This window comes from Solanum pennellii, chromosome 3 (genome assembly GCF_001406875.1).
Source record: "Solanum pennellii chromosome 3, SPENNV200".
In the NCBI taxonomy this organism is placed as follows: domain Eukaryota; kingdom Viridiplantae; phylum Streptophyta; class Magnoliopsida; order Solanales; family Solanaceae; genus Solanum; species Solanum pennellii.
The window spans coordinates 477,704-502,471 of NC_028639.1; the positions used below are offsets into that span (position 1 = coordinate 477,704).

The 24,768-nt window shown below is 32.2% G+C and overlaps 3 protein-coding genes across 9 annotated transcripts; 2 read left to right on the forward strand and 1 right to left on the reverse strand.

The window, feature by feature from the left end:
- The first annotated feature begins 7,576 nt into the window (after positions 1-7,576).
- On the forward strand, positions 7,577-10,444 carry LOC107012331 (disease resistance RPP8-like protein 3). Its single transcript, XM_015212144.2, has 2 exons — positions 7,577-8,560; positions 8,726-10,444. Exons 1-2 carry the CDS (start codon positions 7,606-7,608, stop codon positions 10,273-10,275), a joined length of 2,505 nt encoding a protein of 834 aa, XP_015067630.1. The 5' UTR covers positions 7,577-7,605; the 3' UTR covers positions 10,276-10,444.
- Positions 10,445-11,259: 815 nt separating this feature from the next.
- LOC107014915 (heterogeneous nuclear ribonucleoprotein 1-like) lies at positions 11,260-15,202 on the reverse strand. Its single transcript, XM_015215036.2, has 2 exons — positions 14,804-15,202; positions 11,260-12,638 (listed from the first exon to the last, which is right to left on the reverse strand). Exons 1-2 carry the CDS (start codon positions 15,023-15,025, stop codon positions 11,547-11,549), a joined length of 1,314 nt encoding a protein of 437 aa, XP_015070522.1. The 5' UTR covers positions 15,026-15,202; the 3' UTR covers positions 11,260-11,546.
- A 4,596-nt stretch (positions 15,203-19,798) lies between these two features.
- LOC107015381 (cysteine-rich repeat secretory protein 3-like) lies at positions 19,799-24,261 on the forward strand. 7 transcript variants are annotated; one of them, XR_003577464.1, is made up of 6 exons: positions 19,800-20,452; positions 21,503-21,811; positions 22,393-22,506; positions 22,602-22,652; positions 23,263-23,420; positions 23,779-24,261. XR_003577464.1 is itself a non-coding variant. In XM_015215632.2 (5 exons), the coding sequence occupies exons 1-4, from the start codon at positions 19,981-19,983 to the stop codon at positions 22,607-22,609; spliced, it is 903 nt and encodes a 300-aa protein (XP_015071118.1). In that variant the 5' UTR covers positions 19,799-19,980; the 3' UTR covers positions 22,610-22,652; positions 23,186-23,646. The 7 variants fall into 7 exon arrangements, 5 of the variants coding, with proteins under 5 accessions (XP_015071118.1, XP_015071116.1, XP_015071120.1 ...); XR_003577463.1 differs by having other exon boundaries at positions 23,784-24,261; XM_015215632.2 differs by lacking the exon at positions 23,779-24,261 and having other exon boundaries at positions 19,799-20,452; positions 23,186-23,646.
- The last annotated feature ends 507 nt before the right edge of the window (positions 24,262-24,768 follow it).

Consider the following 24,768-nt stretch of genomic DNA (forward strand, 5'->3'; position numbering starts at 1 on the left):
AAATGGGAGTTGGATAAGTAATTGCAGCAAAATTATTATTTAATAATAAATGTCAAACATTCATTAAAGAGGAAGATGAAAAAAATATTGTATGCATTAACTATCAGAGTTTGTGGTCAAAAATATCCTTTAATTATACCTCAAATTTAAACTACATCCTTAAAATATCATTTCTAGCAAAAAAAACATTCTTTAACTATACCTCAAACATAAATTACATCCTTAAAGTATCATTCCTATCATAAAACATCCTTAAAGTATTTTAAAGTGAGTAATTTTCATCCTTCTACTTGAATATCTCTAGTCACAAAAATTAAGACGTCCCTTTCTAATTATTATTCTTAGATATGCCAAAAATATTATCGTGAAATTTTTTGTAATTGAATTAAGAATTATGCAAAACATTTAATTTGACCGTTTTATTCATTCATTTTTCATGTAATTTTAATTAAAAATATCATTAGTTTAAATATGTTTCTGCTCAATTGAATATGTTAGAAGCGACATTTGTTGGAGACTTTCACTTCTAGTAATGTAGAATGAAACTCAAATACGAGACACAATCAATATTTTGGTCACTTCAATATTAGATTGACCTAAATATCTATTGATTTTATTTGGTTAAGAAAATGATAAAAATAATTAATCTTCAACTTCTTTCCGTTACGAAAAAGGCAAATTATGTACGCGCACATCTTCCAATCATTTTTAGTTTCCATAAGTAACAATGTCTAAGATTTTTTATATTTTCCAAAAACTTCTTGTAGCAAATAATGAAATTATGCAGAATAACTTTTGTTCATAGTCATGTTAACTGTTCATGTTTTCGTAACATCCATTAGTTTTTTGACAATATCTAACAAAAGGATGAAAGTTGTTCATTTATAAATATTTAAAGGATGTTTTCTGCTAAAAATGATACTTTAAGGATGTAGTTTAAGTTTAGGGTATAATTAAATGATGTTTTCTACTAGAAATGACACTTTAATGATGTAATTTATGTTTTAGGTATAGTTGAACGATGTTTTTGGCCAAAAACTCTTAACTATTATGTCAAATTTATATAATTTATTAAATATTTTTTAAATATTTTAATTTAATGTAGAGATAAAATTGTAATTTAACTTTTTACTAAATGCTTCACACTGATAATAATATATAATATGATGAATTATAATTAAAATGTCAAAACTACTATCAGTAACTACTTTGAAAGATGTTATCTAATTTTCATAATTTTTTAACCTCCTAAATTAATCGTAAGCTAAAGAGTTGTAGAGTGAACATACTCATTTGTAAGTTATAAAGTGATCCGTTAATAACATATGATTGATATATTAAAAAAAAATATGATTAATTTATTGGTTAGCTTTTGAATAAAATCATTTTATTAGAAAACTGGATTTTTCTTTTTAACATATTGCTTTTAAGGATGCGTTTATTTTACACTAACAATTAGAATGATATCGGTTAATAACATGCACAACTTTTCACATTTGCTATTGAATATAGACAACTTTATTAAAGATAAAGTAATAATTATGTAACTTAATGAAATCCTATCAAATATTATTAGATAAAAGCTAAATGTTATCAAAACCTTTTGTTTTCCATCATTTAGAATCAATTATAGGGCCCGTTTGGCCATAAATTTTCCAAATAATATTTGGGAAAAATTTGGCAAATAATGTTTGTCCATACAATTTGCCATTATTTGGCAAATATTTTTGGCAAATATCCCAAATTTCCAAATACTAGTTTTTTCTAGTATTTGGGCCAAATCTCATTATTTGAGATATTTTAAAAATTAAAATTTTACCCCAATCTTTTATCTTTTACAAAAACACCCTCTCTAGTAGTTGCTTGCGTTGTATTACATAATTTTTTAGGTGAACACCAAAATAGTGATGAAAAATTTAGTGAATATTAAATAATGATAAGATTGTTGATGAAAATTATTAAAAATTGGCTCTAAGTAACAAAGTCATGTATTTTGTGTACTTCACGATGTATGGAATAATTCTTGTTGCACTCACTCCAAATTACCACATTGCTTTAGTGTCATGGACACTATTTGTTATTGTTGTAACGAACATTCAATTGACTTGTAATACAAACTTTTAGTTAGTTTTGATAGTTTTTAAAACTTGTGTGTATAATCATATTTTTCTAAAAAGGTGAAATATATTTCCCAAATTTTATGGCCAAACACATGGTGAAATTTCACTCAAATTTTCACTCAAATAATATTTGCCAAGAATATTTGGAAATCTATGGCCAAACGCTAGCTAAGACTAATGATGGAATTATGCTGAATTTCGCCTATTAAACATCTTATATAAATGAATATCAAGAATGTGTCTAACTTTGCTCATTGAATGACACAAATTTAACGAGTTAAGTTCCTAAATGGTCATTCAAGTTAAGAAATTGCATTGGAATATTATTTATGTTTCATTTATAACCAAAATATCATTCAACTATCATTATTTTTCTCCAAATATACTGACACTTCAAATGCATCACTCTCTCTTAGTTGGTATGACATATTATTAAAGTTTTTTTTTTAATAATAGACTAATTTAATTCATTAAACCCTTTTGACTAAAATAATGACCGTATTTTTTTTAAAAAAAAAATTATTAGTTTATTAATAATGAATTTTCATACTTAAAATCTTTTATCATAATTAAACTTTTCATTTTTTTTATGTTAGGTAAAATACGTTTCAAAACGTACTATAATCTCATCAATTTTGAATACTTATGAACACATATATTCAAAAAATATTGATATACAAATCACTCATGAACACTAATGTACATCAATTAATCATAAATTGTATAATGAATTAATAATATTAAAGGTCGATTAGCTATTAAAAAAATAATTATTTGGGTGCTTTGAAAATCATATATACTTACAACATCTTTTTTGAAAAGAAAATAGAAAGTGAATAATATTTATATTAGAAAATTAATTTTGATTCTTTACTTATCACTACATTAATTTCATATAATATGCATATTATTAAATTAAAATAGGATATTCAATTAATTATTAATTTATTTATTGGTGTTTGATTGTATGAGAAGTTAAAATATGATATCGTCTAGAATAAAATAATAAAAAAAATTAAGTTAAAAAAATTTAAATAATAATTTGCTCTTTCTTATCAACTTTTTTGTTAACATACAAATTTATCTAAATACTTTTATAAAAAAAAATGATTAAAGTTTTCAAATAATTTAGTTAGAAATTTTAAAATTATCAGGTAATAAGTGAACACAGAGGTTTTTTAGTTGAATTTTGTTTGGAAGATATATAAAAAAGAATTAGACTTTTTAAAAAAATTTCTTATAATCTTCATAAATTCTCATGTAATTTTTATATTTGTTTCGTAGCGACATAAGTATGATGAATTAAATTATATATTTTTAAAAAATGATAGATATAAGGACATGACATATCAATTAGAATAGAAGGAGACTTTTGAGGTATTTAGTATTTCTTTTGGGATAAAAAATATAGTATTATTCATTTTTTTTTTCCAAAAAAAGTATTGGAAGAATGAATTTCAAAATACACAATTAGTATTATTGTAAAGTTAATTGACCTTTAATATTATTGATTTATTATATAACTTTTGATTAATTGATGTAAATTAGCGTTCATGAGTGATTTGTTTATCAATATTTTTTGAATGTATGTGTTTATAAGTATTCAAAATTGATGACATTATAGTACATTTTATAATGTACTCTTCAAAACATAAAGAAAATAAAAGGTTTAACTATGATAAAAGATTCTTAAGTATGAAAATTTATTCTTAATGAATATATATATATTTTTTTAAATAATATGATCATTATTTTAGTTAAATAGGTTTAATGAATTAAATTAGTCTATTATAAAGAAAAAAGACTTCAATGACATATCATGTCAATTAGGAAAGAGTGATGCTTTTGAAGTGTAAGTATATATGAAGAAAAATAGTGATAGTTGAGTGATATATTTGTCCTAAATGAAACATAAATGATATTTCAAGGCAATTTTCTTAACTTGGGTGACCATTTAGGTATGCGAAACAGAAAACTAGAGTTTATTACAATGCATTTCAATGTAGCGGCAAAATCTGACATGGGATTGTGCTTCAAGTTCTTAGTTGAATCATGAATTAGGCCTCATTTGTTTCATTAAGATTAAAACGTCTGAATCTGAATATATATCTGAATATTAAGATACGCATTAAGATTTAGATGTGTAAATCTGAATAAATATTTAAATATTAAGATGTTTTCTCTAAATCTGAATATTGGATTATTGGGACTGTTTGTTTTCAATATTTCATTGTACATATGAAATTAGAACGCTATATAAATAAAATATTATAGAAACCTTATTTTAGTAAAATAGTTTTTTGTATAGAAAATAATATTTTGAACATTCTTATCATAACAAGGTAATATGATTTATCTATGAAGAATTTAACATTAAATTAAATCATTAATATGACTATTCTTTGCACTCAAAAACTTTGAAAATCTAATATAATGCAATGTAAAATAGTTTATATAGAGTAATAATATAACGTTTATGAAAATATTTTATTTAAAATGGACTTTTGTTATTGTTATCGATCAAATAATTAATACTTTCTTATTTTCTAAAACCATGTTAAATATTATATATATCATGAAATGCTTATCAAATATATAGATTAATTTATGAAAGTACATGTATGTTAAGTTAGTAAGAATAAAGGAAATTGGTAAGCATGCAATTAACATTAATTAAATAAGAAAAAAATTATGAGTTATTGTGATGTAGTTGAATTAAAATAGGAGTCTTATTTTTTAGTGTCAATGGTGTTAAGAGTGTGTTACATATCTTATTATTCAGACTCATTAAGAGGGCTTATAAGGAAATAAAACAAACAAACTTAATGAACTGAATCTGAATAATTAAAATTTAGCCCTCAAAAATAAACACAAAATGAAGTGAATCTGATTGATTAAGATTCAAACTCCCATTAAGTGTAAACAAATGAGACCTTAGTTAATCTCTTTCTGTTATGTGTGACAAAATTAACAAAAACATGATCACTTATATGATTTGTTTTATGGCCGAATAAAATTATGAAAGATAGAGTAAGTTTGTCGGGGGAGAAAACGTGCAAGTTTGAGGAATTTTCTTCGTTCCTAATTTGTTGTTTTTAATTAAATTTTTTCCTTATGATATTATATCAAAATTATCATTTATAATATGTTTAGATTAATTTTTTTGGGATAAACATATAAAGCACGTTTTCACAACTAATAATAGTATATATACTAGTAGTGAATTATATCTAATTATATTGTTTTTTTTTTCTATTTTTATTTACGACTAGCATGTAAATAGATTAGATACTTCTACTTTCTTTTTTAGTTCTTTCATTTAAAATTTTGTTCTGTAATATGTTTAAGACCAACAACAATATCACACTCAATGAAATTTCATTAAGTGAGATGTGGGGAAAATATAGTAGACGCAGACCTTATTATAACCTTTTCAAGATAGAGATGTTGTTTCCGAAAGACTCTCCACCGAAGCAAATTAAAAGAAAAACTATAGAGATAAGAAACATGATACTACATATGTCCCTATTTAGTTGTCCACTTTAGAAATGACACACATATTAAGATAGCAATAATTAATGTAGTGAAGTTATAATTTTACCCTTATTAATTATGGTTTCAAAAATGATGAAGTAAAACTTGGAAATTTTCAAGAAGTTTAAATAAGGATATAATAGGAAAATATTTTTTGTCCTTTCTTGATTTATCGAAATGGACAAGTAAATCGAGACAACTAAAAACGAAAATATGAACGAGTAAATAGAGCAGAGAGAATAATTAATAGCAAACCATTGCTGATCATATACCAAGGAATCATAACAATAACAACAAAGCAAAACTACGTACATAAACATAGTAAACCATATATGAAATCAAAATCCATACACTACATGCATGAATAGGTCAATACTGTTTGTGACATGTTATTCTATCCTACCACCAAACCAAACTCATAAATAATCTAGTAATAAGACAACTCTAATACATTTTATAGACCTTTAATTCATGATCACAAAATTCAAAAATATTCAATCATGTGACAGGTGAAAACATGACAATCTAATGTTAGTGTAGGGTGCATTTTAATATTAAAAGAAATGTGCATATTTACATTGTCATATTGACCGTCTCTTTGTTTCATTTATACTTACGTTTGTGGATATTCATTGGCATAATGTGGAAGTAACTACATTAATCTATTGGAGTTAGTGCCATATGCATTAGTACATTTCTCATTGTCATATGCATTTCTCAATGTCATTTGTATTGCAGTTATGCAAAATGCCTTTGATGGCATTAGCCGTTGATGGCATTTGTGCTCACTTCATTGTCACTCTTAATTCCTTCATTATCCTTGTAACTTATGTAACTCCTAAGACCATTATATACACTATTTACTACACCATGATCTTCCTATTCATTGCTAGGAGGACATCCCCAACTATAAATAGTGGTAGTCTTCATTTGGTTTGAGACACACGAAACACAAGAGAAAACAGAGAGTGAAAGAGTTATTCTAAAAGAGAGTTCTTATTAGTTGAAGGGAAGTGTTCTTTTTTGTGGAGCTTTGGACTCAACTCTTGTCCAGAGTTGTTGAGTTATACTTTGTGAAGACTGTTGTGTCCTGGAGGGGACAAGTCAAAAAGGACTACTGCTGGACTGGTGAAAACATTTGCTGCAGTGGGCTTGAATCTCCTTAAAGAGAGCGAGATATCCGCGCTCAGCCTAAAGAGCTTAATTTCTTCATTTTATTTTCAATTGTAATCTTGCAATTTTATTATCTTGTAAGTTTTTTCACTAACATCTAACACCCCTAACCTTCCACCCTTGACCATCCCACTCACCCACCCAACACCTCCAACTTTTACCCCTTAACGATCCCATCACCACTACTCCCGGACCCTACACCCTCCCACCCTGCTATTTTTTTTTTTTTGCTGATGTTATACGGAGTAAAAGAACAAATATATCTCAGAACTATCATAAATTGTATGCAGATACCTTCTGTCAGACTTTTGAGACATTGATGCCTCTGCCGTCTAAAAAGTAGATCATATATGGTCTTCACTCTAACGAAGACTAGGGACATGTGGCGTAATCTTATCCGTTGTTTCGATATTTAATAATTATCGATCGGCGAATAAGATTATGAGATGAGTACGTTTGTTAGTATAAAAGAGTATATATGCTCTAGTTTTTGGACAGCAGGGGCACCAATGTCCCAAAGTATGACGGAGGGTATATACATACCATTTACGATAGTTTAGGGATATATTTGTCATTTTTCCCTATTATATAAATGTTTTTGAGATTAAAAAAATAATTGGTTAGTAACTAATTTATGAATTCAAAAATGCTCAACGGAAGAGTGACAAGTTGATTGATGATTTAAGGTTATAAAAATGAAACAATAATTGAAGGTTGTAAAAATGAAATAATTGCAGCGACAAGATTTAGATGATGAATTAAGCAAGCGTTGACCAGGATGTCGGAGATAGTACTCCGGTCCGCCGGTGAAAGGCTTCAGAATTTATTATCAGAAGAAACTGCAGGATTGAATAGCTCTGTTAGGGAAGATTTATTTTCCATAGTCAAAAAGCTTCAGTTGAGTTATACTTTATTGAAAGAAAAAAAGAGGGAAAATGAAATTGAAAACAAAGTGAGGATAATTGAAAAACTCAATTATCAAATCGAAGACAAAATCGAATCTTCAAAAACGTGGAGATTTCTTAGTTTCAGAATCCCGAAGATCAAATCAAAGATGGAGACTATCCTCAAACAAATCGACAATATTGTTATTAATGGAGTAAGCACCTCCCTCCTTCCTCTTCGAAACCAAATCACCAACATAGTTGGTCTCGAAGAAGATATTGAGCGAGTGTGCAGATCAATGTTATCTGATTATTCATCTTTTCCGTCCTCATCCTCGTCCTCGTCCTCCCGTATTGGAGTACCAGTTGTTATTCCAATATACGGAGTTGTTGGTTCAGGCAAAACTACACTTGCTAGATCAATACATGACAATTCAGCCATTGTTGAAAGGTTTGAGTATCGGATATGGATTGATGTTCCTCACGAAGACTTTGATGTCGGATACATACTTGAGAAAATAATGGAGTCAGTAAATCATGGATGGATGCGGTGCAGCAGCTCCAAGAAACAATTGCAGGAACGTGTTGAGAGAATATTTTATTGTAAGAGGAGCTTATTTGTATTTGATGATGTGCGATGCATACAAGCTTGGGAAACTCTTTACAGAGCACTACCAGAATTATACTCGGGTAGTTACGTACTTGTAACTACCCGAGTTGAATATGTAGCGAAATACATATCAAAAAAACACAGTCAGCCTGTACATAACATGAAGTCCTTGAACGAGGGTGATAGTTGGAGATTGTTCGACATGGTGTTATCTCCCAGTCACAGGGCATCATCATCAGGTCAGTTAATTTAATTCTACTCTGCTTTTGTTTTAAAAGTGCAAATAATCCCACGAAATGTATCTTTGCCAGCAATGAAGCTACAACTTCCTCGACAACATTTGAAAATAATAATAGTAGATCCTTTCATATGATATGTCTAATACAGTATCTAACTCTGTGCAGATAGGGGAATGGTTGGAAGTTGTCGTGGGTTACCAGGGCTCATCAAGCATCTTGCATCGTCTAAAAAAAGTGATCAAAATACCCAATCATTTATCTCTGAATACTATTGTCTACTTTATAAAAAAGAGTTACCAAAGGACTTGCAACCATGCTGCTTTATTTACTTGGGTCATTTCCTAGAAAATCAATTGATAGATCCCGAAAAGTTGTCCCATTTATGGATGATCGAAGGGTTATTATCAACAAGACAAAGTGTTAAAGGGGATCAGAGCATGACTGAGAGATATCTGAAAGAACTAGAACGTATGGGCGTGGTAGAGCTGCAACCAGAGGAAGTTCCCACGACCAACAAATTATTCAAGGCTTATCGCTTTGTTCAAGGTATGGAAAAATTTTGTGTCTCAAATTGTGAAGAAAAATGTTTTCTCAAAATCATTGATTTAAGACGAGAAAACTGTTCACTCTCATTGAGTGAAAGACCACGTCGACTTGTGATATATCTAGGTAATCACACAGTTGATATTCCTCCTAAAGTTTCTAAAACTATTCTTAGTCTTAGAGTGGTTCTTCTTGGAAACCAGCACACCCCTACTAAAATGCTAAACCTCAAGGAGTTTAAAGGGCTCAGAGTTCTTGATTTTGATGGGATTGATTTTAAAACACTGAAACTACTGACGGGTATTTCCAATCTCAAGTTCTTGAGGTATCTGAGCTTAAAAGGGTGTATCCTCGATGAGTTGCCATCATCTATTAGCAAGTTATCTTACTTGCGAGTATTTGATTTGAGAGTAGAAAAAGGAGCATCCGCTATAAAAATCCCAAACGTTCTATGGAAGTTGAGGAGGCTGAAACATTTATACCTTCCGCTAGAATTTGCAACTCAAAATGGTGAAAAACTCCGACTCAATAGCTTGACACAACTTGAAACCTTGGTGAACTTCAACACGAGCTTGTGCAGAGCTAATGATGTCTCAACACTTTGTAAACTCCATTACCTGGAGGCAAAGGTTGAAAATAATTTCCCCGACTTTGAATCAATCACCAGTTACATGAGAAGTAGTACTTCAAACAAATGTCCGCTACATTGCTCCATTGACATCATAGATTTGAATTGCTCTGCACCCGAACGTAGTACTGTACTACAAGAATTCTTAGGTTGTGAAGTACTCCAAACCTTGAATTTCAAAGGATTTATTGGACCCCTATCACCATCTCCTAAAATCTCCCCGAATCTCACTCAGTTACGTCTTCATAAGTCTTGTCTTAAACAAGACCCCATGCCAATCTTGGAGAAGCTTCCTAGTTTAGGGATTCTTGGCCTCAATGATGATGCCTATATGGGGAAGGATATGGTCTGTTCAGCTTCAGGTTTCCCTCAGCTCAAATGCTTACAACTCCTCAATTTGTCCGAGCTGCAGAGAATCCATGTGGAAAATACAGCCATGCCTATACTTTCCGACATAGAAATCGACAACTGCCAGAAACTTGATATCAACAGCATTCAACAGTTCCACGCAGTATTGCTTGAAAAAAAAACAACAAGAATCTGATACCTCAAAACAATTTTATCTAGTCCTATTGTAACTTCTTGTAATGTTGCTTCTTTTTTCATATGAATGTTTATGTTGCTTGAGACAAAATGATTTATCAAGTTTTGAACATTTAACTAGACATTTCTTATCACATTCTGAAGAATCTAATCGAAACACATAGTTTGTAGAATCATTGAATTATGTTTCACTAGTCTTAACAGTGGACAAACTACACTAGAGAATCAGAGTCTATGAATCATACCTTATCACAGAGTTGTTCCAACGCTCTTTAGGCAAGATGTTTCTTGATCATGAAATATATAGCAACACCTGCATTCTCGACTATTATTACCCAATTCTTTCAAAAAATAACCCAAACCCTACCCAACTATCTTAAAGTTGCAACATGAGTTGAAGAAACAAGGCATTAGAAGGACTAGGTTACAGCACAATGATGAACAACACAGCAAAGATCACAAAAGTGATGATAGCAGAAGATGAATCAAAGGTCACTTCTTTCACTATTAATCATGAACTCTTAGAAAGGATACCAAATCCAAATGTACAACGTTCTGCGACTAACAGAATTAAAGTTGAAGGGTATGGGTTATAACAGAAGGTAAAACTAACTATTAAACAAAAGTTGAGGTAAGCAAGCCAAATTAAAACTAGAGTTAACAGAAAATATTATGAAACAGGCAAATACTACAGACAATTACTTATTGTAAACTGAAACAACAACTGCAAACTACAAAAATTAAAGCAGTCCAACCAATCCCATTTAGCATATAATGCTTGCAAGAATAAACTGTCGGTAGAACGAAACCAGTAGGCCGAATCTATTTAGCCATGTTTAGTTTCTTTTGAATATACTCTTAAAGTATTCAAATAAACTTAAATTATATTTGAAATTTGAAACACACTCGGAGTTCTATTTTCCACTTTCATTATCTTATTTGGAGTCTTCCATCCAATTAAGGAAGTTTAGTAATGGCGATGAGATAGTATCACGAAGGGTAAAACTAACTATTAAACGAACCTCAACCATAAGCAAGCCAAATTAAAACTACAGTAAAACATAAAATATGACAAAACAGGGAAATAAGACTGACAATTACTTGTTGTGAACTAGAAATAAGAACTGCAAACTACAAAAATTAAAGCAATCCCATTTAGCGCTTTACGCTTGCAAGAACAGCAAGAGGAAACTGTCTGTGGAACGAAATCAGTAGCGTGAAATCCTCTGCTACGTTGATAGGTGAGTTCTCGGATGAAATTGACCACTATGATCAGTGTAGTTGAGCCTGCCGACTTGGGGCACCACCACCATAAGGTCCATTTTGCTGAGCACCATAATTACCAGAACCTTGTGAGGTATCAGATCTCAAAGTTGAATTTCCACTAGCATCGCCATACCCACTGCCCATGTAACCTCCACCTGATTGCATATCTCCCGATGCACCACCTCCATAAGCACCATCATTTCCGCCATATCCACCATAGCCATAACCTTGATTTCCATATCCTGTGGCTCCACTTGGAGACTGGCCAGCAGCAGATCCACCGTTAGCAGGCCCACCTCCACCACCAGCACTTGAAGCACCCCAGGATACATTACCATAGCCCATATTACCATATCCAGAAGAAACCTGAGAGCCCCACGAGCTTCTTGGTCCACCAGCTTGACCACTACCATAACCGGCACCAGGCACATTTGGATTTCCAAAGGCAGCACCTGCAGCACCACCATATCCAGGATTGACACCCCCATAGCCAGGATTGGCTCCACCGTAACTTCCATAAGCACCATAACCCATGCCATTGTTGGACGATCCATAACCATAACCTGCGGTACCATATCCAGAGGAACCATAAGATGGATAACCACCTCCAGTGTTTTGTGATTGCATGTATCTGTTGGTATCCATTCTGTCATAAGAACTGGGATTGTCACCAGATGCACCATACCCCTGGTAACTTCCACCACCCATACCACTACCACCATTGCCCGTGGAACGACCACCAAAACCAGAATTACTATCTTTAGGAAGAGCACGTTTTACTTCTACTTGTTTCCCACTGAGATCATGATATGCCTTGTGTAAAACCCTATCTACTGCATCTTCAGAATCAAATGAAATGAAGCCAAACCCACGAGGTCGGTTGGTCTGTTGATCATACATAATTGCTACATCAGTGACATTACCATAAGTTTCAAAGTAAATTCTAAAGTCATCCTCAGTCAGAGTGGGAGGCAATCCCCCAACAAATATTTTCTTGGTCCTGGTATTTCCACCGCCTCCAAAACTTCTACCACTACCCATATTTCCAGATTTTGGACCCTGTTGTTCCTCTCTGGACAAGGCCCTTTTAGCCTCAACCTATAAAGAAAAAAATGTCATTGAGCTAAGTAAAAGAACATCAAATTCAGATGCAAGCAAGACAGACACAAAGAACAGATATTTTTTAATAAAAAGATGCCCAAAATTTAAGTCAATTTTCCATCAACTAGGTTATTACTTGGGGCGAAACCTCTACTAAAGAGATAAAATTATCATCTGAACACTTTTTTTTAACAAAGAGTGTCTTATTATGAATTCCCGAAAGTACAGATGAAAAAACAGGCCTGGATAAACAAACACAAATGATTTGACATCTTAATAGAAGCGCCTTAACCGAAGTGGTGGCACTATGACCAAGTATAAGAGCACTGAACTGTGAAAGGCACCACTTTAAGAAATTATCACAGGAAATTTTCCATTTGACAGTGCAACTAGCAACAAAGGGATGATTCACAAATGCACTATTAAGTCACTAAAATGTTCAGAGCAAATAATGCTCTAATCTAGAAAGAAAATGCATATTTACCTAAAATAAATCACTATCATAGTGCTCTAATCAGTTACCTACTTACCATCACCACTACAGAACTCGTTGTGAACAAACCATTATCTATTCTCATTAATCATACCAAAAGAGGACATTAGGACTAAAATAAACCCGCCCGCACCATATAAACCGAAAGAAAAACTTATCTCTGTCAACAAGTCAGCGCACTGCTTAACAATAATATCTACTACTCTATGCACCACATTTTAGGACATCCGTTTCAACAAGTAAGATATTATTTCATCATTATCACACCAAGAAAGTGTCAAAAACATCGGGGAGGATACATTCATCCCACTTCACATTCATTGCATCAAGTGCATGGTTTGATAATGGAACACAGTTTGCTGTACAGTTCCAGCTTTGGAAGGCACAATAGAGACACATCACCTAGCAAATTATATTCTTATACAAAACTTACCACTATGCAGCACAAGCAAAAACTTGTACTACAACAACTACTACTACTACTACGCATCGACCCCACCAAGTCTACCCATCGTATAACAAGTAATTTAATTCGAGAAACTTACAAATTTACAACTCTATTCACCGCATTGTATATACAGTCGTCTAATCAACAAAGAAGGGCACATCAACCCAATATTTTTTCTGAAACAAGAAAAGGAGCATAATGGCAATAAGACACCTGTTGCATCAAAGTGCATGGCTCAATCAACGGAAGCAATCTAGTCACATAATTCTAGCTTCCCAAGGGACAACAGCAACACATACTACAGCAAAAATCGCCGCGCAAACACAAAACACCATTACACAGCTCATTAAGAATCATTCAGCCCACGTGGCACTCAAACACATAACAGAACTACTGCAAGGATTTAGTTAACCTCATCCAGTGATTACACATTTGAAAAAAAAAAGGACACAAACAACACACAGTGTACTCACAAAACTTACTCGATAAACTACTATTTACAACAAAGCACAAGATGCAGACTTCACTTAGTATAGGAGAATTTGTCTACTCACAAAATTGTCTGAGAGATACTATTACTCATAAGAAACGACAACACAAAAGATGCAGACTTACTTTAAATATCAGGAGAACTTGATAAATACAAACCACAGCCAGAAGAAGATAACAAAACCATACCAAAAAATTTCATGAGCATACACCAGCTAAAGAGCATAATCAAACTAAGATCATATCTGTATCACAACTCAACAAGGATAAAGACATGCTTAAAATGATAATCAGCTACCAAATAAAGACCGCACAACTCAAATGTCACGATAATAGACACGAAAGCACAATTTAAATTGGAAATGCCACATTAGGAAACAATCACAAAACAAGCACATTTAACCAGAACTCCACAACCCAGGGAAAATAAAGCAGAAAAATAAACAGCACACAAAAGCCACAAATAAAAGAGGAACTCACATCATGGTAACAGAAGCAAAAACACATCCTAAATTGGAAATGTCACATCAGGAAATGCCTAGAAGACAATCACAAAATCAGTACACGTAACCAAAACTCCACAACTACAACATTTCAAATAAAATCAATAATCACGAAAACAGTCAAACTAATGAAACCCCAGAAGCTAATACAGAGAAACAAACAAAATTAACGAAACCCCATAAGCTAAAATCACGAAATAAACAAAAAAACACAAAAAAAAAATCTCACCGTACGTCCATCAATTACATGGGTATCCTGAAGAACCCTATCAATAACACTAGGATCTGCAAATACAACAAACCCAAATCCTCTAGGCTTCCCAGTAATCTTATCCCTCATTACTACAGTCTGTACAACATCACCATACCCTTGAAAATACTCCTTCATCTTCTCCTCTGATGTTTCCCATGATACCCCACCAATAAATAGTTTTCCTTGATCTGAATCCATACTCTTTTTTCTCTCTCCCCCTATACTTTTTCTCTCTCTATCTATATATATATATAAGATGTATATGTATGTATAACAAAAAAATTGTAGATTTTTGAGTGAGTGTGTGAGGGAGAAGAGAGAGTGAGGGTTTGTGTAAGAGAAAATCTGGAAAAGAGGCGCAGACTAGGGAAGAGAATAGTAGTGAAGGATTATGAATTTTGGGGACAAAGAATGAACGGTTGTGATTTGATGAGATCAATGGTGGTGATTGAGAAAGCAAATTTTGATAATTTTATATATTTTTATTTTAAAAAGGAGCATATAAATATTAACAAACGAGTTGCAGTGTACTAGAGTTCAATTTAAATCATAAGGATGTTTGAGTTTGATGTAGCGAGTATGCTAACACACACAAAATCATTAGCCGATTTTTTTGGTTTTTGATTTGTGTTAATCCATGAATATTTTGATGATATGACTTCCAAACGAGTTTTTTGTGAAATTATTACGGAACCCTCCGTAGAGAGTTGGGAAAGTTGTATGTACTGTCTCACCATTTTAGAGTCTATTTTGGACATTTAAGGGTCAATTTACACGAATTTAAGCGATTTTTTCAGTTTTTTCAATCTGTGTTAGGTAATAAATATTTTATCGGTATGGCTTCTAGATCTTTTTTTTTTTGCGAAACCTTTATGGAATCCTCCGTAAAGGAGTTAGGGGATCAAGATGTACAGTCTTGCCATTTTCAAAGTCTAATTTTGACATTTAGGAGCAATTTACAGTGATTGAGTAAATTTTTTCAGTTTTTTTTGTGTGTTAGTCAATAAATATTTAATTGATATGGCTTTCCAATTATTTTTTTGTGAAATCTTTATGGAACCCTCCGTATGGCGCTGGGGGAGCAATATGTACAGTCTCGCCATTTTAAAAGTCCATTTTGGATATTTAAGGGCAATTTTCAGATGTTAGGCGATTTTCTTTATTATTGTGTGTTAGCCCATGAATATTTTGATGATATGGCTTTCGGACGATTTCTATGCAAAACTTTTACGAAAAACCTCTATAAGGAATTGGGAGAGAAGTATGTACAATATCACCAATTTTAGAGTCCACTTTAGGTATTTAGGAGCCAATTTACATAAATTAGGCATTTCCTCAATTTTTTATATGGTGTTAGCCTATGAATATTTTGGTGATAAGATTTTCATATGTTTTCTTTGAGAAATTTTTATGGAACCTTTGTAGGGTGTTGGAGGAAAAGAATGTAAAGTCTCATCGTTTTCAAATTCCATTTTGAGCATTTAAGGATCAATTTACATGAATTAGATGAGTTTCGTAGTCTTTTGCACCCATGAATGTTTTAGCGATATGACTCCCAAACGATTTCTTTAATTTGTGAAATCTTTATGAAAACCTATGTAGGGAGTTGGGGAAGCAGTACGTACAATGTCATCATTTTTTCAATCTATTTCGGATTCTTTAAGGGGCAATTTACAGGAATTAGGTGATTTTATGTAATTTTCGTGTTTGTTAATATATGAATATTATGATGATACAACTTTAAAATGAAAAAAAAATTGGAATCCTACATGGGAGTTGGGGGGAGCAATACGTACAGTCTCATAATTTTCATAATTTATTTTGAATATTTAGGGGCCAATTTACAAGAATAGGCGATTTTTTTTCCAGTTTATTGTGTATGTCAACCCATGAATATTTTAATTATGTGGCTTTAGGACGAGTTCTTGGTGAAGCCTTTATGGAACCAACCATAGGGAGTAAGGAAAATAATACTTACAGTCTCACCATATTAAGAGTTCATTTATGGCAATTAGGGGGGCAATTTCCAGAAATTAAGAAATGTTCTCCATTTTGTATATGTATTAGCCAATGAATATTTTTGTGACATGTCTTCAAACGATTTCTTTGCAAAATATTTAACCAAACCCTCTGTCGGGACTTGGGAGGGAAGTACGTACTGTATCACCATTTTTATAGTCCATTTTGATATTTAAGTATCAATTTACAAGAATTAAGCAATATTCTCAATTTTTCGTGTATTGACCTATGAATATTTTGATGATACGATTTTCAGATACACTCATTATTTTTGGAATTTCTTTTGGACATTTAGGGGGCAATTTACAGAAACTAGAGGATTTTTTAAAAAATTTTCATGTATGTTAGCCCATGAATACTTTGTGATATGGATTATGGACGATTTCTTTATGAAACCTTTACGGAACCCTCCGAAGAAAATTCGAGGAGCAGTACACACAGTCTCACCATTTTTTGGATTTCATTTTAGGTATATAGGGGGTAATTTATACGAATTAGGCTATTTTTTTAATTTTTCATATGTGTTAGCCAATGAATGTTTTGTTGAACCCCCCATAGAAAGTTGGGACAGCAGTAGGTATATTCTTACCATTTTCGACGTTCATTCCGGGCGTTTAGGAGACAACATACAAAATTCTTTTTTGTGGGCTTAAATTTTTGTGATATGACTTTCGGACGATTTTTTTGTGAAGCCTTTACAGACCCCTCAGTAGGGAGTTAGGGAGAAGTACATTCAATATCACCATTTTTAGAGTCTATTTTGGATATTTAGGGTCCAATATACAAGAATTAGACAATTATCTCATTTTTTGTGTATGTTTAGCCTATGACTATTTGGTGACACGACCTCCAGACGATTTCTTTGTGAAATCTTTGTAGAATTCTCCATGAGGAATTGTTGGAGCAGTATGTACAATTTCACTATTTTAAAAATCTATTTTGGGCATATAGGGTCAATTTACAAGAATTAAACGATTTTATTAGTTTTTCGTGTGTGTTTAAGCCCATAAATATTTTAATGATATGTCTTTTGGATGAGCTTTTTTCGAAACCATTATGAACCCTCCATAGGGAGTTGGCGTAATAGTACGTAAGGTCTCACCATTTTTTAGTGCTCATTTTGGACATTAAGGGATCAATAAACAAAATTTAATCAATTTTTTTAATTTTTTTTTGTGTCAGCCTATAAATATTTTGATAATATTACTTTCAAACGATTTCTTTTTGAAACCATTACAAAACCCTTAGACGATTGTCTAACTTCACTTGTCTAAGTAGAATAAGACTCACTTGGGACATGTTCGAATCACATAGTATTCCACACATGATTAAATTCCAAAAAAAATACAAAAAAAAAAAAAAGAATCTTACTAGCATAATATAATATATCTTTATAAGCAAATCTTAATGTTGTTTATTTCTTACTTATTGAAGTCCACCTTATCACATGACAGACTCACTATTTGCTCCAATTGTTAACAATTTGCTTACACATGACTAAAGATTTCTTAAATATTCGATATTTGATATTCATATTAAAATTTAATTTAATTCCGATAATATAATTCATTTTTAGAACGATATTTTCAATAGATTATTTTTCATGCTTCTAACGTATTTTTGCTATTTCAAGAGATTCAAACTGGAGACTTCAGCTATCTCATCACAAAACATATTGATAGCTTCTAATATTCTTGCTTGTATAATATTTCATGTGATGTTACATTAAGAATATAACTTAATAATCGTCGAAGTGAGTTGAAAAATCATAAAATTTTTAATCTATACTTTCAATAAAAACAAAAATTACTTTTTTATTTGTTATAAATCCGAACACCACAATTTATTTTATATATATATAAAGGTACAAATACTTCACATGATGTTGGTTGAACTCCATTAATAATAATGACTATAAGAGGGTTAATAATTATTTTTATTCAATATAAGAGACAAATATACCCAAAAATATTCAAATTTCAAATATTGGAATTTAATAAGTTTGGTCAAACTTATGAAATTAATTCTCTTCATCTACTCTCACCTCTTTCTTACCTAGGGAATATATATTCCACTCTATGAGTTTTTTTCTTTTTTTTTTAAATTAGTAGTACAATATTTTGTTGTCACTCTCTTCAAATACTAAGATATTATGATTTTCTTGATAAAAAAATAATAACAATCTTTCATTCTTAAATTATTTTTGAAGAAAGAATGTCATTTTCATATTTCATGTAACACTCTAAATTACTCCCTCTATTACCTCAATTATGTTTCAATCTTATGTATTAATTAATTCAATGAGCCATAATAACAATTTTTTAATTTTTTTTGTCACTGCAAAAACATTTATAATAGATTTAACACCATAAATTCTTTTTCAAAAAATTCTTTAAGTTACATGTGATCATGTCTAATCAAACACAGTTAGTAGTACATAATAAAACATAGGGACCATCACTTTTTCCTTTAAAAAGACTTAACTATTTTTCTAATAAAATAATTACCACTTTTTCATAAAAATACACTATTTTTTAAAGTATAAATAGTACTACTCATTTATTATTCATCTATCACTAAGATAATAGTGTGGTTAATTGGGTTGATTCTCCTCTAATCAAAGTTCTTAGAATTCTAAATAATTTTTTTTTGTTAAATAGTGCTTATGAAGCGTTATTATTCAAAGTAATTGAATTTTAATAAAAATATTAAATATTAATTTTTTTTTTAATTTTTCATTTATTGACCGGAGCTTGCATTGAAATTTCAACTAAATCGGAATAACATATTATGAATCTATTTGAAGGTGACGCTTCTAAAGTTATTTTTTCCATATTCCAAATTCAAATTCAAGACAATTAATTAAAGTTGAAACAGTCTCGTCATCGCAATACAATCCCGATATTTTTCATTTCATGTGTAATACTAGTAGAGATAACTCCTATTTGCACAATTAAAGAGAAAGTACCAAGACAAGGCTCCCTTTTTTTTAGAAGAAAGAAAGAAAACAAAAAACAGCAAGCAAACCCTTCAACATTTTCACATTTTCACTTTTCAAAGACTCAAGCTTGAAATCTTTATAAAAAAAAATAAATACAAAACAACAATGGAATAATCCATCAAGAATCCACAAAATGAGTATGGCATCAAAGCCATTTTGCATATTCTCTCTTTTCTTAGTTATATTTACCATTTTTAAGCTAACCCCACAAGCTAAATCTGATTCTGATTATACTAAGTTGATTTACAAGGGTTGTGCAAAGCAAGATTTATCAGATCCATCTGGGGTTTACTCACAAGCTCTGTCTTCCCTTTTTGGCACTCTTGTTTCACAGTCCTCAAAGTCTAAGTTCTATAAGACTAGTACTGGTAGTGGGCAATCTACAATTTCTGGTCTTTTTCAGTGTAGAGGTGACCTTTCTAATGTTGATTGTTATAAATGTGTTAGTGGTTTGCCAATACTCATAGATAAGTTATGTGGAAGTAAGCCTGTTGCTGCAAGAATCCAGCTTTATGGCTGTTACATGCTATATGAGGTTGCTGGTTTCCCTCAAATCTCTGGAATGGAGATGCTGTTCAAGACTTGTAGTGGGAAAAATGCTCCAGGTAGCTTAGGAGGATTCAAGATTTAAACTTTACTAGTTCTATTTCAAATATTTTGAATTTTTAGTGTTTCTTGCATATATAGTTACACTCTGTGTTGATAGGTTCACTCTTTAGAACTGGTAGTGGGAAGTCCACAGTATCTGGTCTTTTTCAGTGTAGAGGTGACCTGTGCTTTAAATGTGAGTGGCTTGCCAATACTCATTGATAAGCTGTGTGGTAGCAAGCCCTGTTGCTTCAAGAATCCAGCTTTTTGGCTGTTACATGCTCATCTCTGTAATGGAGATGCAGTATAAGACTTGTACTGATGAAAATGCTCCTGGTAGCATAGGCGGATTCAAGATTTAAACTTTACTAGTTCAATTTTAACTTTTTTGATGTTGTTCGAATTTTTAGTGTTTCTTTGCATATATAGTTGTACTCTGTGTCAAAGACGGATTCAGAATTTGGAGTTTATAGATCCGCTCTTCAGTACTGGTAGTGGGCAGTCCATAATTCATGGTCTTTTCAGTGTGGAGGTGACCACTCTAATGTTGACTGCTCTAAATGTGTTAGTGGTTTGCCAATAATCATTGATAAGCTATATGGTAGCAATCCTATTGTTGCAAGAATCCAGCTTTATGGCTTTTACATGCTCTATGAGGTTGCTGGTTTCCCTCAAATCTCTGGAATGGAGATGCTGTACAAGACTTATTGTGGGTAAAATGCTTCAGGCAGCATAGACAGATTCAAGAATTAAATTTTACGTGTTCAAATTATTAGGTTTTAACCGCTGAACCGGTTGTGCATTTCAAATATGGGTTACAAATTTAGTATTTCTTGAATTTCTAGTGATTTTGTTACGTATATTTATCTCAAAAATTCTGGTTTTGGTCTTACATGTTACTTATAGCTACATACATCAACCACAGCTAGGTAGCTATATATTTAAGTTTTATAGGTTCAATTTTTAGTATATACCACCATAGCCATTACATTTTTCAAAATTACAAGTTCAAGACTTGGTATTTCTTTCATATGTATATTTAGAATACGTGTCGAAAATATTGTCAGGTAGTGGGTTTGAGGAAAGAAGGGATACTGCTTTTTCCACATTGGAAAATGGCATGGCTAGTAGCAATGGCTTCTACACAACAAGCTATCAGTCTGTTTATACCATGGGGCAATGTGAAGGGGATGTTGGCTCCGCTGATTGTGCTGATTGTGTGAAAAATGCTGTCCAAAAAGCTCAGGTGGAATGTGGAAGCTCCGTCTCTGGCCAAATCTTCCTGCACAAATGTTTTATTGGTTATAGTAATTCTCCAAATGGGGTCCCTAGAACATCACCGTCGTCTTCAGATTGGTCCCCTTCTTCATCTTCAGGTATTACATATACTGATATAGATCCTCTTGTCTAGCTTTATATGCTCTAGCTCTTCAAAAATGCTGCAGGGTGTGTGTCATATCCTCCAAAAGTAGTCCATTTTTGGAGGATCTAACACGGGCATGATAACATTTTTGGGAAGTCTATATTTCCTAATTGGTTTGGCTGAAGTTGCCATTCTACTAAATTGGTAATTGCTTATGCTTTTTCCAGTGTCAAAACGAAGTCAAGCTAGTAAACTTCTGTATTCTTGGACTTATGATAAAAGGTCTGAAACACTAGTGCTATTAAGTTGATTATATCAAACCCCTCTTTAGCTTTAATCCCATTGACGATTTCTGACTAGTTTTCGTGAATTGGAAGAGCAAGAAGTGGAGTCAGAGTAAAACTTTCTTTTCTTTACGGAGGGACTGTCTATTTTACTCGATCGTTTACAACCCAAACTTCAGTTACTTCAATGTGCCTTTTTTCTTTCCTTAGATAAATCAAAACTTTGTCCTCCTTAGATTTGCCAGCCATTCTTCTTATTTGTTGCCTACAATTATATTGTAAAGAGAGCTGCATTTAATAATTGTCGTAGGGTCAGGGCAAAATGTGGGGAAGACAGTGGCTATAATACTAGGAGGGGTAGCTGGAGTGGGGTTTATACTCATATGCGTGCTGTTTGCAAGGAATCTAATGAAGAAACATGACGGTACGCCTAATTTGACTAATGTACTATATTATTTTCAATAGTTTGAAACATTGTCTCTTGCTTATGCTGTTATATCAATGCATTATTTGCTGCAGATTATTGAAGGGGTCAGACTTGTTTGCTATGACCGGCAACGCTTTCCTGAGGTGGATTCTTTTTTTCGATTCTCTTCTTGAAAGGAAAATAGAAATCAAAGGATTTTGTGTCTGTAATTCTTGGTTTTTCTTAGTTAAACAGGGATGAAAACTGTTTGGAAAAGAGTAATTTTTGGGCTATGAAATTGAGATGTATGGTGATAAGTTCTTGGAAATAAAAAGTGAACTTAAATTGTTAGTTAATTATTAACAAGATGAGAAAGAGTCCTATTGAGCCAAGGGTCTATCGGAAACAACCCCTCTGTCCCACCAAAGGTAGAGGTGTAATGTCTGCATACATCATATCTTCGCCCGACACCATTTGTGGGATATAGTTATTAGAAAGAGTCCTTTTGGTTTATAACTTTTTCTCCAATTGCCATGTGCATATTGTCTCTTTGTCCAGTTGACTTGAAAATGCTTCTACATTTTCTTCAAAAATTTCTTACTTTACAGAAAGTTCTTTGTTTTCTCTTCATTTGTTTGGCTGTATATGTTTGTCTTAACTTCCATCGTTCATTTTGTATCGAAATTTTTTATGCTAGTCCAGTCAAACTCCAATACTGACAGTAACTCATCAGAAACTCCCAAGACTAACAGCAAGGTGTATCATATTCAACAGTGCATTGCATATGTTTTATCCCCTCAACTCGGAAAAGGTGAAAAAGAACTGAGGACACGACGATGGCAAGGAAGTCTTCGATGGTTCATTTTGTGATAAAGAAGGGAGAAGAGAGTCTTGTATGCCTAAGATTGTCGGAGTTGGCCTCACTTTCGTGAGTAAGAACTGATTCTTAGTTTTTTACTGCATCGTCAACTGGCGTATATTCATCCTAGCTTGCTTTGTATTATTCCCTGGAACATCATATTTTGCTAACTTGCACAAGGTTTATGATTCATAATGAGCATTTGGCCTGTGGAAAGTTTTTGAGTAAATATGAGCTTAGCTTACATATTTGCATCAGTTAACTGTAATTTATGGCTTGAGTTAATTGATTGACATGTCTCGAGCGTGTCCAGATGGAGAACTCGGATACATGTACAGAACGTAGAAGTATCCGAGGACTTCTAAACTTCATTTCATTTACAATATTTGACATTGATTGTCAAGTCCTATTTACAGCCATTCTCGGTGTAGTGCAGGATCTAATCGTTGGTTATTAAGACTTACTTCCGTTCTTTGTTTTCTACGTTGAGTGCTGCTGTTGAAGCACAACGCCTAGTTTGATACATGATCTCCATGAAGCTCCTCTGACTTCTCATCAGGTAAGAACAGTAGAAATTACCAATGATTCTTGTGGCACACGTCGAGTTTCTTGCCTGTGTCAAAGTGCCTTGTAGAACATGTAGTTAGCTGGTCTCTCAGTGCAGACTACAAACCATATTGAACTCATTTCCAATATTTGAGAAGTCATGAAGTGCTGACCTACAAAAGGATCAATGATTGGTATTCAGTACTCGTATTGGAATCTGACTAATTCAATTTTGCGTAATAAATTTAACTAGACTGTCATTGCAACAAAAGAATTTGTAGTAATAAGTTTTTATTTAAGTGACTATTTATTAATTTATGGCAAAACATTTATTGCATCTAAATATCATTTCATCTTAAGTGGCTAAAGTGTTTAATGACATTTATGTGAAGTGTTTGGTTATAGGTATTCATATTATATTATTGCAGCTAATCGTAATATAGAGACAACAATATACACAATGTAGCCGCACAAAGTAGGATCTAGAAAAAATAGAACGTACACTGACATTATGCCTATACGTTAGAGGTGGAGAGGTTGTTACGGTATGAACCCTGGACTCTCCAACGGATATTTACTACAACTTCATCCCACAAAATAAAAAATGTTATTTTTTTACGATGGACACATAAATTCTTCATTATTTGATTTATTACGCCAACAATACCATAACAAATATACTTACAATCATTTGCTAATATTTTTGGAAGTTTGGAATTGATAAATAAAGAGATCTATCTTACTACAATGCTAGCTTAATAGACATAAATTACATACTTGTTATGCACAAACAATATATGAATTACACATATCATTATACATTTACTCATCCTTATTAGTTTGAGTGATTGGTTTATTTAGGTTAATTCTTCTTA